The 15281-nt window shown below is 34.4% G+C and overlaps 1 protein-coding gene across 1 annotated transcript in view; it reads left to right on the top strand.

The window, feature by feature from the left end:
- The window catches only part of LOC149562519 (defective in cullin neddylation protein), a 91285-nt gene that overhangs the window by 69707 nt on the left and 6297 nt on the right, over window positions 1-15281 (top strand). The window contains exons 9-10 of the mRNA XM_089825999.1: window positions 10306-10407; window positions 11756-11815. Of these exons, the coding sequence (XP_089682125.1) occupies window positions 10306-10407; window positions 11756-11815 (162 nt within the window). The remainder of the gene's footprint in view (window positions 1-10305; window positions 10408-11755; window positions 11816-15281) is intronic.

Below are 15281 nucleotides of genomic sequence, written 5' to 3'. Positions count from 1 at the left end.
TGCCATTTGCCCTCTAGATCGTTTCACATGTTTTACAATGTCGAATGGGATCAGCTGCTTCATCACCATCAAAGTTAGGCAATTTTTCCTTCGGACCAGCCATTATCACTGTATGTTGAGGATGTTGTTATGTACTTGCGCTGTTTTGCACTCCTGCGCTGTTTTGAGCAGCCGCGCTGTTCTGAGCTCCTGTGCTGTTTTGAACACCCGCGCTGTTCTGGACACTCGCATTGTTCGGCACACCCGCGCTGTTTTCAACACCCACGCTGTTTTCTGCTTCCGCGTTGTTTTCAACACCCGCGTTGTTTGGGATTTTTGCGCTGTTTGGTGAAAAAGAGGGTTCGTCAACAGAAGCTGTCCGTTCCGGAAGTATATCTCGGACGAAGAGGTCACTCCACGCTCATGCTCCTTCGGCACTCCGAGCCGTGCGAGTCGATCTCCTTCCGTTAGGATTCTCTTCTCGTGGCGTATACAAGTTCAGAAACTCCTCCCTCGCTTCTTCCACCAAATCAAGGTGTTGTCGAGTCTCCTTCAACAATCCTTCCGCGCTCTTGTTTCCGTCGGAAATCTTCTGAAACCTCCTTCGACGCTCTATTTGCTGAGCTAAAATTAAATTTTCCTGCGCAACGTTCAACTGATTCGGCATTTAATTCATACCCGCCTGCCTGCGTGCCAGATCCACCGGGCAACGGCGCCAAATGTTTACCGTATGGATTAATTAAGCAACGCACACAGGAAATAGACACGAACCCAAACAACAAACAGAAGCTCTTATTATTATTTGCATATCTCAACAGTACATTACGCTCTTATGATAAGATATGATATCCTGATAATGATCAATACAATGCTTCCCGAAGGGGTTATAAATACTTTTCGAAGAACTTTCCCGAAGGAGTCCGTCGGCCACATACATGTCGTTACATAAAAACCTTTCCGAAGGGATCCGTCGGCTGATACACAATTTCCTTCCTGAAGGGACCCATCTGCTGATACACAATTCCCTTCCCGAAGGGACCCGTCGACCGGTACACAATTTCTACCGACGACATGCATTACTAACATAGTTACACCACCTTGGGGGATGGGGGGATGGCGGAACGGGGGGCAAGTTTTCGAGATGGGGGGATAAAGGGGCCTTAATTTGGGGTCGGTGGGGGGACGATGGTGGGGGACAGGAGGGTGTGTGTGTGTGTGTACATATGGTACTTTAAATGCTAGTTATGAAAAATGTATTGAAATATAAGATATAAAGATGTAAAAGAGTAAATACTTGAACATTGGATTGAATTGGAACATCGAATAGTGAACATAAATAGTCAAATCAGCAAATAGTCAACATTGGGACATCCCTCATCCTTGGTGGAGATGGCAAAATCTGGTGGTATTGCTAGGGATAGGAGGACGGAGTCCCCAAGTCCCCGGTGTGTCCAAGTCTCCAAGACGTGGGGCAAAAAGGAGGGGGACGCGTCCCTGTTTTACATTGATTTCTAATGAAATTTAAGCAATTTTGTTAAATTACTGAGTTTTTGCAAGTTGCATTTTGTTGGGCTTGTCGAGAATTTGCTAGACTTTGGCATTCCAACAATGGTCCAGCCTACTCCTCTTAGCCCCATGCTTTCCTCTCCAAGCATTCTCAAGCTCTACATTGGTACTCCTGTAGTGATTGATGCAAATATTATTGGTTCCTCTAATATGTCCCAGAATAGAGATACTTAAAGAATTTTTTCTTGCTTATGTGGTCACCTTCTGCTTCCACTGTTTTGTGTTGTCCTAAATATCTATTTTAACATGTACTTGTTTTGGTGTTACCATTTTAGGTTAATCCCCTTGTGTGCATTTCTTTGCGCTTTTTGTCCTTTCTTGCTTTTTTGTGTTCACCTTTGGTTATCTCCCTGTTTTGCACTTCATTGCTGTTGTAATAGACGTGTGTTCCAATCCCTTTAACTTTCCTTTGCCATTCCTAGACATTACTATAATCTCTCTCTGTCTATCTCGACTCCACTATCAATGGTTTATTTATGAAGGTTTAGCTGAATGTGGTTTTTACATCTTATTTTTTAATAGGATTGCAGATACAGAGTGCTGACATTTTGTTCTGAAATTTGATTGGTAAAAGGCTGAAGCGAAAACCTTTAATTAATTAATTACATGGTTCCTCTAATTAATCAATGAGTTCTTAATCCATTTACATAGTTCATGAATAATTTAGGGGCATTCCCCTATTTGCATCATTATAAGTTCCCATATTGCATTCTTGATTTGATAATGGCCTTCACCTCAGACTTCTCTCTCACAAAGGAGAGCACATTACAAAGAATTTCACGTCGAACTTCTCCCTTATATAGAGAAGAGATCACACTTCAAAATTCTCCCTCAAAACAATGATCTTGGGAATTCACGTCCTCTAGTTACTCCCTTAGAGCTCTTTTCGCCTAAGGATGCCTATTGAACTCCCTCTGAAATTGATATCAATCTTCTTTCTTTCTAGTTAAAGTCATTATTTCCTCGTGATGTACATAGGGGTAGGCCCATCAAAATTATGCATTCATACGCATGTATTTTTAGACCCCCTCTAAATATCAACCTACCCATCAAAATTATGCATTCATACACATGTATTTTTAGACCCCCTCTAAATATCAACCTACCCATCAAAATTATGCATTCATACACATGTATTTTTAGATTCCCTCTAAATATCAATCTTTTGAGCTCCTCGTATAAGGTTGTCTTTGATGAAGTATTAGACTCCCTCTTGATATGAAAGGATACTCATAATCTCAATCATCAAAAGATATTCACTTCTTTAGCCTTACTTCATCTGGCTAGATCATTAGATGGCTGATGAATTCTAGACCAAACAATATTTGGTAGCATGTGTAAGTACCAACCTTTTCTTGCAAGAACATCCCTACACATAATGAACAAGATGAAGTCAAATAACACTTATAGTACGAATACAATTAAGAGAAAATATAGTAAGTAGATAAATGTAATACTTAAAGTTAATGAATACTTATATGTGCATCCTTGATACAAGTTGCTTTAATGAAGGTCCGTATCGATCAAGTCAGAAAATGACTATATAATCATTTGTCAAACAATGGAAATGGAACACTGGTTATTATTCCCCTCCACAATGTAAAATTCCCACTCTTATATCATTGAACAACTTTGCGTCACTTGAAATATGTTTATAGTTATGCTTCATCTCTTTCCAATTTTTTATAGAGAGAAGTCGTATTTTTCTAATTATTTGTCTTCCCTCCTTATTGAATATGAAGAGAGATAATTTTCTTGGCGATGATAGGCTCTATGCCTCGTTGTACTTACCTTCCTTCTATCTACTACTTTTGATATTATTAAATGGTAGAAATTTATGCCAATTGAATCATTCTTGTTGGCTGTAGTATTTCTCTACTTTTAATTACTTCCAACAACAATATGAGGTGTTAAGTCATTTCAGATTAACAAGTCTGGAAAATGTGTAACTGTCATTCAAGATTGATAATAAACCTCACCAACTCCATTATAGCCTCCATCTATGATACAAGTATTGAGGTAGATGGTTGTTTCCCATCATAATACAGTTGTAGCCCCTCTACCATACGGTGTGATTGATCTGTAATTTTAATATTATTATGAATATTGTTCCAACCATGCAGATGCTTTAGAATTTAAATATATGTTTATTCCAGTAGTGTTTTAATGATATTTGTCTCTTCTGAAGCTATCCATAAATGTATGTCTAATCAAGGCTCAAATTCCTATAGATATCAGAGATCATATTTATTCATAGAAGCATACTCTTCTCACAAGGTGTTGGTGTCTTTTGTGTTTGAACATTCCTAATCTCCCACTAAGACCAAATAATGTTGGCACTAGATCAGCCTACTAATTAAATGGACTTCTTATTTTCATTTCAAATAGTAATCCCATTTGTCTAACTGATCCCTCTATTATGAAATAATACAGCTTTGTTTATGTGTTGGTAGTAATGGAATGTGACTTCCAAATATAATTAATATAATCAATATTAATATTAAGTATCCCTCTAATCATTGTATCTTCTATTGTCAAACTTTTGTCACAGGACCTCTCATCATTGTATATCCTATGGATACATACACGATATTTGATTATATTCAGATTACTGTAACGTTGCTTGCTGTACATTTAAACTTCTCACACCACTGCCTTCTCTGCAACGATATTGTGCCCACATACAGAATCTTGATTATTACATCCTCTTTCTATTGATGAAAACTAATTTGTAAGGGATATGTTGCCCAACAATATATCTAATTCTTAGTTGATAATGGTATAGGATGGAACTTGTCTTCAATCATTTAATGTATATATTATACTGAGACATATTTGGATCAAAATGAAAAAATATTTGATCAATTCTGATATCTCTATGGTCTTATATGATTCCAGGGAAGTATAGTCATCGTCGCAATGTGCAATTCAAATATTACTGTTTTGATCTACTTGTGCATGCATTGGTTTTTCTGCTTCAGGTGTTGACTTTGCTGAATAGCTAGTCTGAGAATCTGAAGTTCTATATCTTTGTCATTGATATGATGCTTATTGCTTGTGCTGTGTTTTGTTGTTCCACCAAATGATCTAGATCTATGTGGAAAGAAGAAAAGAATGTTCAATGCTGGGATATGGTGATGAATAACTAATTATGTAATTTTATTTGATGTGTTCATTTATAAAGGGAGGATGGCTGCAAGTGTATTAAGCACTGCCAGATGTATTTGGTATGTGTTTTCCAAATGCAACAATATTTATATTGATTATAAGCCATGAATTGACATGTCTCTTCATGGGACATGTCTATTCGTTAATCAGATAATTAATATAATAATATATTTAATCATATATATAATACTATATTAATTTCTCTCATATGTTTATATCTCAGTTATATCTCATATAATTATATATATGTTTGTCCGATATAAGCTATCAAACATCAACACCCCCTCTTAGCTAGAGAGGATAAACACACGTATTACCTCAAAGTTATATCAAGTTAGCAAGATTAAGGATATCTTTGATAAGAAGATATCCATCATTTGGATATCACATTTGATATCAAGAGTATTGGTCTCTTAGAATGTCAACATATGATATTCACCAAGTACTCAATAAGGTTTGATATCACATCCGATATCATGAGTATTGGTCTCCCAAAATTCATGATTTTCATCAATTACTCAAAAATATAAAATATCGCATTTGATATCATGAGTATTGGCCTCTTAGAATATCAATGATATTCACCAATTACTTTTTGAGTAATGGCCTTCTAGAACGCAAGATATTCATCAAATATTGTGAGTAATGGCCTTCCATAACATCAGGACGTGTGATATACGCCAAGTACTTTGTGAGTAATGGCCTCCCAGAACATCAAGACGTGTGATATTCACCAAGTACTCTGTGTAATGGCCTTCCAAAATACCAATAACATTCACCATGTGCTAAAAAATGTTTATACACGCATTACCATATAAACATCCACTATGCAAAGTATAATCTATCATGATTTGCATAGACATCGGAAGATATCCATCATAGTAGAAAATTAAGTTATTATGAGATTGTCACCTTTCAATAACTTCTACAATTTCAACTGATGATCATTTGGAAGTCGTTACTTCCTCATGATGTACACAGGGGATAGGCCCATAAATAGTCACAAGATATGTTCATGAATTACAGTCCTCTTGATTGCTACAATTTATTGATCACTAGAGAATCTATCTTAACATGGTTTACTCTCTCTAAATCAATTTGATTAAAATCACCGAAGGTTGACTCAATCATATCCTCTATCTGCTCCTCTTTCAAGGTTGCCTCTAATGAAATGTTAAGCTCTCTCTGAATCTCAATCTTCTGAGGTCCTTTACCGTAGAACAAGAGTCAGACTCCCTCGTTTTCCTGCAAGAATAATCTAGGAGGAAAAGATCGAGGCAAATAGCTCTTATAGCACATATTGAAAAAATAACAAATAAGAGAGAGAGACTACAATAATACTGAAGGATAATAAATTGTTTTGCATAATTTATATAAAGGCCATTTCAATAAAATATAGATAAATATCTAATTTAAATATATGCTTTTAATATATATGCATATATTCAATCCTCAATATATATATTTTAAACATATTATTTGATGATAATATCAAATGAATTTAAATCACATCATTATATTTTAATAACACATTAAACATCATACTTACCTTTCAAGAATTGGGCACCACTTCATAATGTGGCTTGCAAAGTCACCTCCACCACTTAACACTTAAATGGATCAATAGGGATTGGAATATGAGAGGTCTATGGTTAATTCATCTTTGTTAGCAGTGATAACTGATTGTTCATATTCGGTGCCTTCCTCCATATCGTTCACAATTGTCATAATCATAGTTTAAAAACTTGATATCGGCAATATCTCGGCCGACCCAAATTTTTTGAAAAACTCGAAATCGGAAATAACTTGGCGAAAATTTTGGCAATAAATCAGCACTTTTATCAAACATTTGAAAATATACAATTTCTTAAAATATTCTTAAAACACACACAAGCTTGGTTTTTTTTAAATTTCATTGTATGATTTATTCTCAAACAGGGATCTATTAACATTTTTTACATTTTTTACAAGTATCTCTTAACAAAACACTAAAACATTTAATACTAAATATTATAAATTTATAATATTACAAAAATATTAAACAATAAAATATAAAAACAAAATTAGTATATTTTTAAAATTGTAAACATGTAGTATTTTAATATTTTTTATCACAATAAAATAGTTAATTTTATATTTAAATTTTTACAAAATAAATTAAGTTCTAAGCATAACATTTAAGTTTGAATTTAAAATCAAATATATTATAATTAAAAAAGAAAAAAACATTCTGGCAAATTCAACTTCAACTGTGAATGCAGCCGTGTAGAAGTCAAACGTGGTAAGTTGCCTGCACGAAATGTCAGATGGAAAGCACGAAAACTCCAGGTCGACTATGAGGAGTCCAGATCGAATGCAGGGTCAGATCGAATGCGGAGTCCAGATTAGATGCAGAGCCAACGAAGACTTTTCAACGGTTTTTTCCAGCGACTTTTTGTATTTATTTCAAAATGTTCAGATTAAAGCACCGATTTTTTAATTTATTTCAGCACTGATAAATGCTGCGTTAAATTCAACAAGGAAATCTGCTCGCGAAATATGGCGAGATCTGCAATATTTCGCCCTTTTTTATAACTATGGTCATAATAACCCCCGTTGTACTTCTGTTGAACGTATGCCCTTATGTTGCACATTCAATTTTTGTTGACTTTGGTCAACCACCTTAGTACATGTGTTTGCCACTCCACATCACATCTTGTGATGTTGTAATTGTTTTCATATTGATGTAAAAATGGATTGAGCAGTAATCATATATAACCCTTTCCATGAAATATAACTAGTGTCATTTCTGTTGACTGTAGTCAACAGTAACGAGTCCATCGACGGAATTATTATACACGAGACTAGTTATAGCCAATAATAAAAAACCAGCACTAGACTCACAAATAACAGCTCATGATAATTGATTTTGTTAATAACGAATTAGAATGAACTGTCAGCAACATGGAAAGTATGGTCGTGACTCTTACAATGTATAAGCATGAGCTAGATAATGTACAATGAAAACACAGAGGAATTTGAAAATGGATTACAGAAGAAAAGATAATCGCTTGGCACCCTTTGATATATCACAACCAGTATTAGGTACTTGCCATTCACAATAATGGAGACATTGAGACTAGTAGCGGTCAATCAGGCTACAGATATATATTTAGTGAGAATACTGTATGTTATTCGGGCATTTGATGTGGGTGTGGGTCAATGCAAAGTTTCAGGAATTTGTTCTCTCAGATTTATATGTCATTTGTATCAATGCTTCTATTAAGAGGCTTGTCACAGGGACCTTCGTCAGATCAAAATCATAGCACCATTGCCTTGCAAGATTTTATATTAATCTTCGTAACCAGTCGTGCTATTTCATTTGTATCAGATTGTACATTATATAAATAAAATCAAGTAAGTTTTTATTGCATCCATCTATACTTTGCTCATTACATCTGCATAGAAAACTCTCTGCAATTTCTGTCCTTATAGTATTCAGGTCTTTAAGATTTTCCTTTAAGCGGTAAAGCTTTCTTCAAGGGAATCTGGCTCTAATACCATGTTGATTTATCTAGGTAGGATGGCTGCAAGTGTACTAAGCACTGCCAGATGTATTTGGTATGTGTTTTCCAAATGCAACAATCACTTACATTCATATTGATTATAAGCCATGAATTGACATGTCCCTTCATGGGGCATGCCTATTCATTAATCAGATAATTAATATAATAATATATTTAATCATATATATATTATATTAATTTCTCTCATATGTTTATATCTCAATTATATCTCATATAATTATATATATGTTTATCCGATATAAGCCATCAAACATCAACCCTAATACAACCCTAATACTAGGCTTTCCATCACAGCTTTACAGATTGAACCTTTGTTAGTTTTGTAATTAGTTTAATATTCTTAAAAAACTGCCTTGTGTAAACAGTAGATGGATTGTTGGTTAATATGTACCCAGAAGTCTGTTTGTTGTTTGAACTATACATTATATCTCCTGTCATGTTATCTCTATCTCAGACGATACCCACTTCCTACTAATTATGAATTTGGTTCTATGCAAATTTAATACCTTTTCAAAGGATATCAATTAGGTGCATGTTTGGAATGGTAAATGTTATTGCTGTGATTGCCACTAGGAGAGGTTGCTACAAATGTTTCCCTGACAAAGATTTGATCCATAGTTTGCAGACTTCAACTCAGAGAGTACTTGGCAAGCCCAAAATTTTCAACTCCGAAAAAACTCGGCATATACTCAACAAAAACTCGGGGGAAAGCTCGGCAACTCAGAAAGTACTAAAATTTAAAATCTCTTAAAGAAACATATATTTTTTTGTAGAATACAATTATAAAATGTATTAAATTATTAATTGACATTTCAATAGAGAAAATGTATAGTTTTATAACGCTAAAATGATGTAAAAAATGCATCTAATCCAATGTTTTCCCTGCATCAACATTTTTACCTACGTTTTTTAAGATCCATAAATATGCGAGAATTAAATTTGAGAGGACTCACCCAGCAAAAAAACTTGAGAGTACTCAGAGAGTTTGCAAACTATGATTTGATCCATCATGATTCAAAGACCTCTCCGCATATGATCATCCAATGCATGTTTGCTGACTGGCTCTTCAATTATTACTTTACTCCCACTTTTGTTTTGTCTGCTCACGACTATCAGAATTTCGAATGATTGTTGTGCAGTTGTAAATCTGAAGGAGAATGTCTGCAATACTATTGGTAGCTATTGAATTGGTTGAATCTTCCATAGACTTCATCGTGTCCCTTATTCTTTTCTGCTCTAGACTATAGTGATATTATGCTTCATCTGTCCATGAGTGGAAGAGAAGTAATTGCTATTATTAATTGTGATGATATTGTAGTTTCCCATCTACGTTTTCTGGTGTTTTAACATATATTCCATAATTAGGATTTAGGTTATCCCTTGTTAGAAACATTGTTTTTACTTTCCTTATGATCATATGTTTATTCTCCTCTCTTGTTCCTATACATCTGCAGCCTGGGCTCTGATACCATGTTAACTGATCACTGCAAATGTACTAAGCACTGCCTATATTTCTGTGTGTTCCAAGTGCAGATCCAAATGCATATATATAGGAGTAGAAGACATGTCTCTATGTTAATCAATATTGGTTATGGTGAGTTAATAATCATTAGACATAAAATTAATGATTAATCAAATGCAATAATGTTTAACCAATAAACATTAGAGATTAATTCTTGATCAATTCAGTCCGACTGAAGCTACAACATTGACAATTAAAACATTTTTGCTGTCCTTAATTATATCTTGGTATGTATGACCTATCGTTGATTAATGTCTTGATTTGGTGACTGATTTAGGAAGAGTTACTGTTGAATGTATTCCTGTAGCTAGATAGTAAATTTTTGAACTGATCAATAAAGGTCTCTTTGATTATTATTTTAAGGTTACAAGTCTAGGATGACATAATTATTTTTTAGGAGAGAATCCTCTATAGGCTTGCATTTTTTATTTAAATAAATTTTGTCAGGTCCTTTTCTTTTTCAACTCAAAAGTTACTCTTTTTCTATTTTGTGTGTTGGTGCAGGGTCAAAAGTCTTTGGCACTAGATACAGCTATAGGCATGTGGCAATTATTGTTTGCAGAAAAGCAATGGCCATTGGTTGATCATTGGTGCCAGTTCTTGCAGGTATCCAAGCAGAATCGTTCTAACTTATTTTGCAATGCATAGCAATCTCTCACAAGTCGTAACACTCTGTAATTATTTGCTAGTGATGATATGTTGGTTGTTAATGGTTGTGTACTGTAATGACTTGTATTGACAAATCTGGGTGCATGATTGTTTCATAATCCAGCATATATGTCAGAAATTAGTTATAGAGTTATTAACAATTTAATTCTTAATGAATTTTCAAAGTGATAAATGCTAAACCCTTTTTACAGTTGTTTTATATTTTATTGACGGACTGCATACTATATAAGCATGGATTCATAGGCATCTGCTTGAAATTTCCAATCATGAACATAATCTCTCATACATTTAGTGACACCAGTGGAAGTCATATTGTCTCTGATTTTTCCTTCGAAACTCTTTAGCCCTAGATTTTGTTTGTTTCCAAATACTAGAAACAGGCTGTTTTGATCTTGCTTGGCCTCTTGTTTCACATCTATCTTTACCCTTGATTATAATAGATATTTCTGTAAAATTTCTGCAAATTCTGATGGAAATGTTCAGTAAAATATGCAGCAAACTCTGTCCTAAGATATTTCCTTCTTGAAGATTTAATTCTGTTCTAGAGTGCTGAGAATGATCTTCTTGTTGATCTGAATATAGAAGAAGTTGTGGCCTTTATTTCTGATCTGAATATTATATATATTTATCTGCAATAAATCGATAGGATTGTATTGCTCGAAGAAGCAGACTTATTTGTAATTGTGTGTTCTTCAATCTGCAATACTAACCTTCCTATATACCTGACTAAAGGTCATAACATTCCAAAGGACATGTCTTTTACCTAGGTCAATACATATGCCTCTTCCTTCAATCGGCGACTTACAAGTTATGGTTATAATTAAATGCTAACACACATTGTGATTATTTTAGTTTTAGTGTCTCATAACTGTCTAGGAAGTTGCTGTTTCATGCTAGGAATAATATTTATAAGGCCATACGTAATATATAAGGTTATCAGGTTATATACTTAACAATTTCGCCATGATACAATGGAGTGCAAACTGTACGCACACACCCAAGCTGAGATTGATGATTGCTATGACTGAAAACAAGGGCAATGCTGTTTATTCCCCATTGTTCTGCCTGTACCTCTTTCTATTATTTTCCAAATTACTATCTGGACTCGATTTATCATGTCACTATTGTCTCTAGTTTTTAAAGAAATCAAATTCCTAAATGCATGGTGTCTCTAGCGCCCCAGTCTTGTGATTAGAAACTTTACAGCTAACACATTAATGAGATATCCACTTAGTGTGAGTTTTTAATATTGGTTTTATAAGAACTGTTTTACTTGGCTTTGCAGGCCCGGCATAACAAAGCGATTTCAAAGGACACCTGGTCGCAGCTTTTGGAATTTGCAAAGGTATGAAGTGTTTGGAATTTATTTTAGTGGCTTGAGATGTTGGTTGCTAGAGCCAAAAGCACCTTTTGCCTACCAATTACAGAGGAAGCAGAATACATTCAACAAAAATTTGATAAAACATGAAATTAAACAAAAAGGAACTTCCTACGAAGTCTATTCTTTTGCCTTGGTTTGTCTGTAGCCCATCCATGGTTAACAACGCTTGTTTTCATGTGCATAGCAATCCTTTGTGTATAGAAAAATCAAAGAAAGGACTTGAGGACTTGAATAGAGAGATCAATCAATCACATTGTATCACAAAGATTGCTGGAAACAAAAGGAACTTCCTACTGTTAAGTTTAAGGATCTCTGCAAATGTACTAAGCACTACCATTTATTTGTGTGTGTTTTAAATGCAGATTTGAAGGATATATAAATATCTATAGAAGAGACATGTCTCTTTGGTAATAAACTAATCAATTATTAATTAGACAATATTAATATTAATATATATATATATATATATATATATATATATATATATATATATAAAATAACATATATCATAAATATATGTCTATATATATATATATATATATATATAATAACATATATCATAAATGTATAAGCAGACATAAGAGGGTTTTTCTAATTGGTGATTGACCATTAACCATATAAGAATTGTCTCTACGTTAATTCAATCCTACTGAAGCTACAACATTAACACCTACTACAAAGTGATTTGTCCATGGTCAAAGAAGACTTGTTTTCATGTCCAGAAGCAAATTAAAGAGTGAGGACTTGAGAGATCTATCAATCACATTGTATCACAAGTATGGCTGGCTTCTGACCATTCATCATGATCATCTCCTGTGGATAAAAACAAACTGTGACTGTTGGTCAAGGTCATATGAAACAATTGAGAAAATGCATCTAATTTCCCCTACTAGGACTGAACTTAATTTGTTCTAAAATTCTCAATCAGCGTTTGGGTTGCACTTGGGAATGACAATTTGTTACATGTGAACTATTATACAATGCCGACTTCATGATTACAAATAAATATATATAATATATCTACATATTAAATCAATCTTAGAATTGAATATGAGATCATTCAGAAATATAATATAGATTATTCAGATATATAAATTATAACATTGTTGGTAAACAGTTTTGTCACTTGGAAGTACGTGATTTGGTCCAATGGAATGTGTGGCAAATCAATTTCTCCAACAGTTGGATAGGCCCTTGGTATACGGCCTTCCTCTGCTTTTAGAGGGGCTGTTCCCTCGTAAGATGTAATTTTTTATTTTCAAATAAAGATGTATTCAAATTTAAAAGATATGAGCAAAGCTACTGAAAACGAATGCACCAAACAGCTTCTAAGCCTTCCTAAATCAACTTAAACTGCTAATAAGAACAATCAAGAACTATGCTTGAAGATAATCATTAGCAAAATGCTGATTCAAGATTCATGAACATTGTACATAATACCATGAAAACACCCATTGTAAAAAGAATCAACGCTTCAACAATTCAGATTTTCAAGAAAAGGAACTCAAAATGCGCATTCTTTTATATTTATTGCACCAAGAACATAAGAAGAACTTTTGATTACAAAGACCAAATTTGTAGTCACTTTCCAAAAATTGTCTTATCACCAAAATTCTACATAAAGTGTTCCCTTATTCTGAAATCCAAAAAGTCCCTTATTAAATTGAGATTCAAGAATTTATAGCCATTCTAGCATAATCAACTTTTCGGGTTCATAACCACTCAAAAAGTTAAAGAGTTTTGAATTTGGAATGCATTTGAAAACTGACTCTAACTCATGCAAAATTTGACTTCTAAAGCTAACCTTAACCAAAGGAAAGCTAAGATCCCAACTCTAATAACAATAACGTATGTCACTTTTACGAAATGAATAACATGAAACCTACACGGTGTGAGCAAAAGATAAAGGATTTTTTTTGGTAAATTATGCATCGCATCTTATCTCAATATGAGCAATGTTAATCCATCAACGTACCTATTTAGGTAGATGCTCTCTAGCTTCATCATTATCATCATGATATCCTTCACTAGTCTTCTCATAAGAATCTGTTCAATCCACTTTATAAGATGATAAGCATTTGAAATGTAATTTCCCATTGCTAACCAAATAGATCCATGTTGGCTATAGTCTTGCAAGTTTATATACAGTCACTTTTGGACGAGGCACTGTGGCAATGTTAACACTAATGACTTTAAGAAGTGGCAACTTATTTGATGGATTTCTCTTCCAACCATGGACCGATCCAATAAGCTACATGTCCTTTTGAGGTTCTCACTTTACAAGCTGGCAGGAGAATACTAGATAAGTTGATGAATCAACTCTTAACCTTGTTATTACTATGTCGCAAGTTCACATTTCCCATGAAGCAATCTATTGATAAGTTGGATGAGCTTATTGCTATACGCTAAGTTACACGGGTACCCCTCCCCCCCCTCCGGACCTTGAATTGGTTCGAACCGGTTCGAGATTCGGGTCCGGTTCGACCACGGTTCGCCCAGGGTTCGATTTTCGAATCCTAGTTCAAACCCGGGCGGACCAGTCTGGGAAAATCGAACCAGGTTCAAACCCAACCAAGAACTCGCCCACGGACGCGAAATTAAAGTTATTTATTTGCATTTTTTAATAATTTTTGGGGTCCACGTACCCTAAAAAGGTGCTAAAAAGGTGTTATGAATTGGTTTTTTGCTCTCTCATAGTCATTTGTTGTTTCTAAATAGGTTGTTTTGCCTTGAAGGAGAGCACATAAGTTTTTGAGCAAGCATCCGGTTGTGCAAGGAGGAGTTCGAAGATTTACTTGTTGGTGTTCTTGAAGTGTTTGTGCATCATTTATACACATTTGCAAACTTGCAATGGCTGGAAAAGGACCTAGAGGTAAGATCTTATTCCATTTACTATTGTATTGTTCTAGTTTTTCCATTTTTTTTTCATTTCTCTTTCAATCTTCATATGTTCTAAGTTCTTGAATCTTTTCCATTATTTCAAAATTCGTCATTTTCTTGCATATAGATTAATTAGTAATTTATTGTCATAGGGAAAGGTTCGAAAGTAATGCCATCTACCTCTTCATCAATAGGCAACACCGAACAAAGAATGGAAACCAACTCTGATTCTCCTCTATGGAAGTATGTAGACATTATAAAACCCATTCCAAGAGGTGGTGCATTCCGTTGGAGATGTCGAGGATGTGATGTAGAAAGAAATAGTTCTTATTATCGTGTGGTAGGCCATCTATGTGGTTATACTGGAAGAGGAGTCAAGAAATGCCCTGGCAAAAATGGTGTCCCTATACCAAATCACACCGTGTTAAAATATATTGAAGAGCATGAGGCAGCAGAAGAGAGAGAAAGACACAGGGCAATAGAACTCGGTAGTAGTAGCAATAAAAGTAAAAAAGCTAAGGGAATGCAGCCCCCCTCAAATGTTATTGTA

The sequence above is a fragment of the Cupressus sempervirens genome, chromosome 4 (genome assembly GCF_028749045.1).
Source record: "Cupressus sempervirens isolate cs-2001-9-10 chromosome 4, ASM2874904v1, whole genome shotgun sequence".
NCBI classification, from domain to species: Eukaryota; Viridiplantae; Streptophyta; class Pinopsida; order Cupressales; family Cupressaceae; genus Cupressus; species Cupressus sempervirens.
The sequence above is the reverse complement of the archived record's forward strand: the minus strand, read 5'-3'. Positions and strand labels throughout refer to the sequence as shown.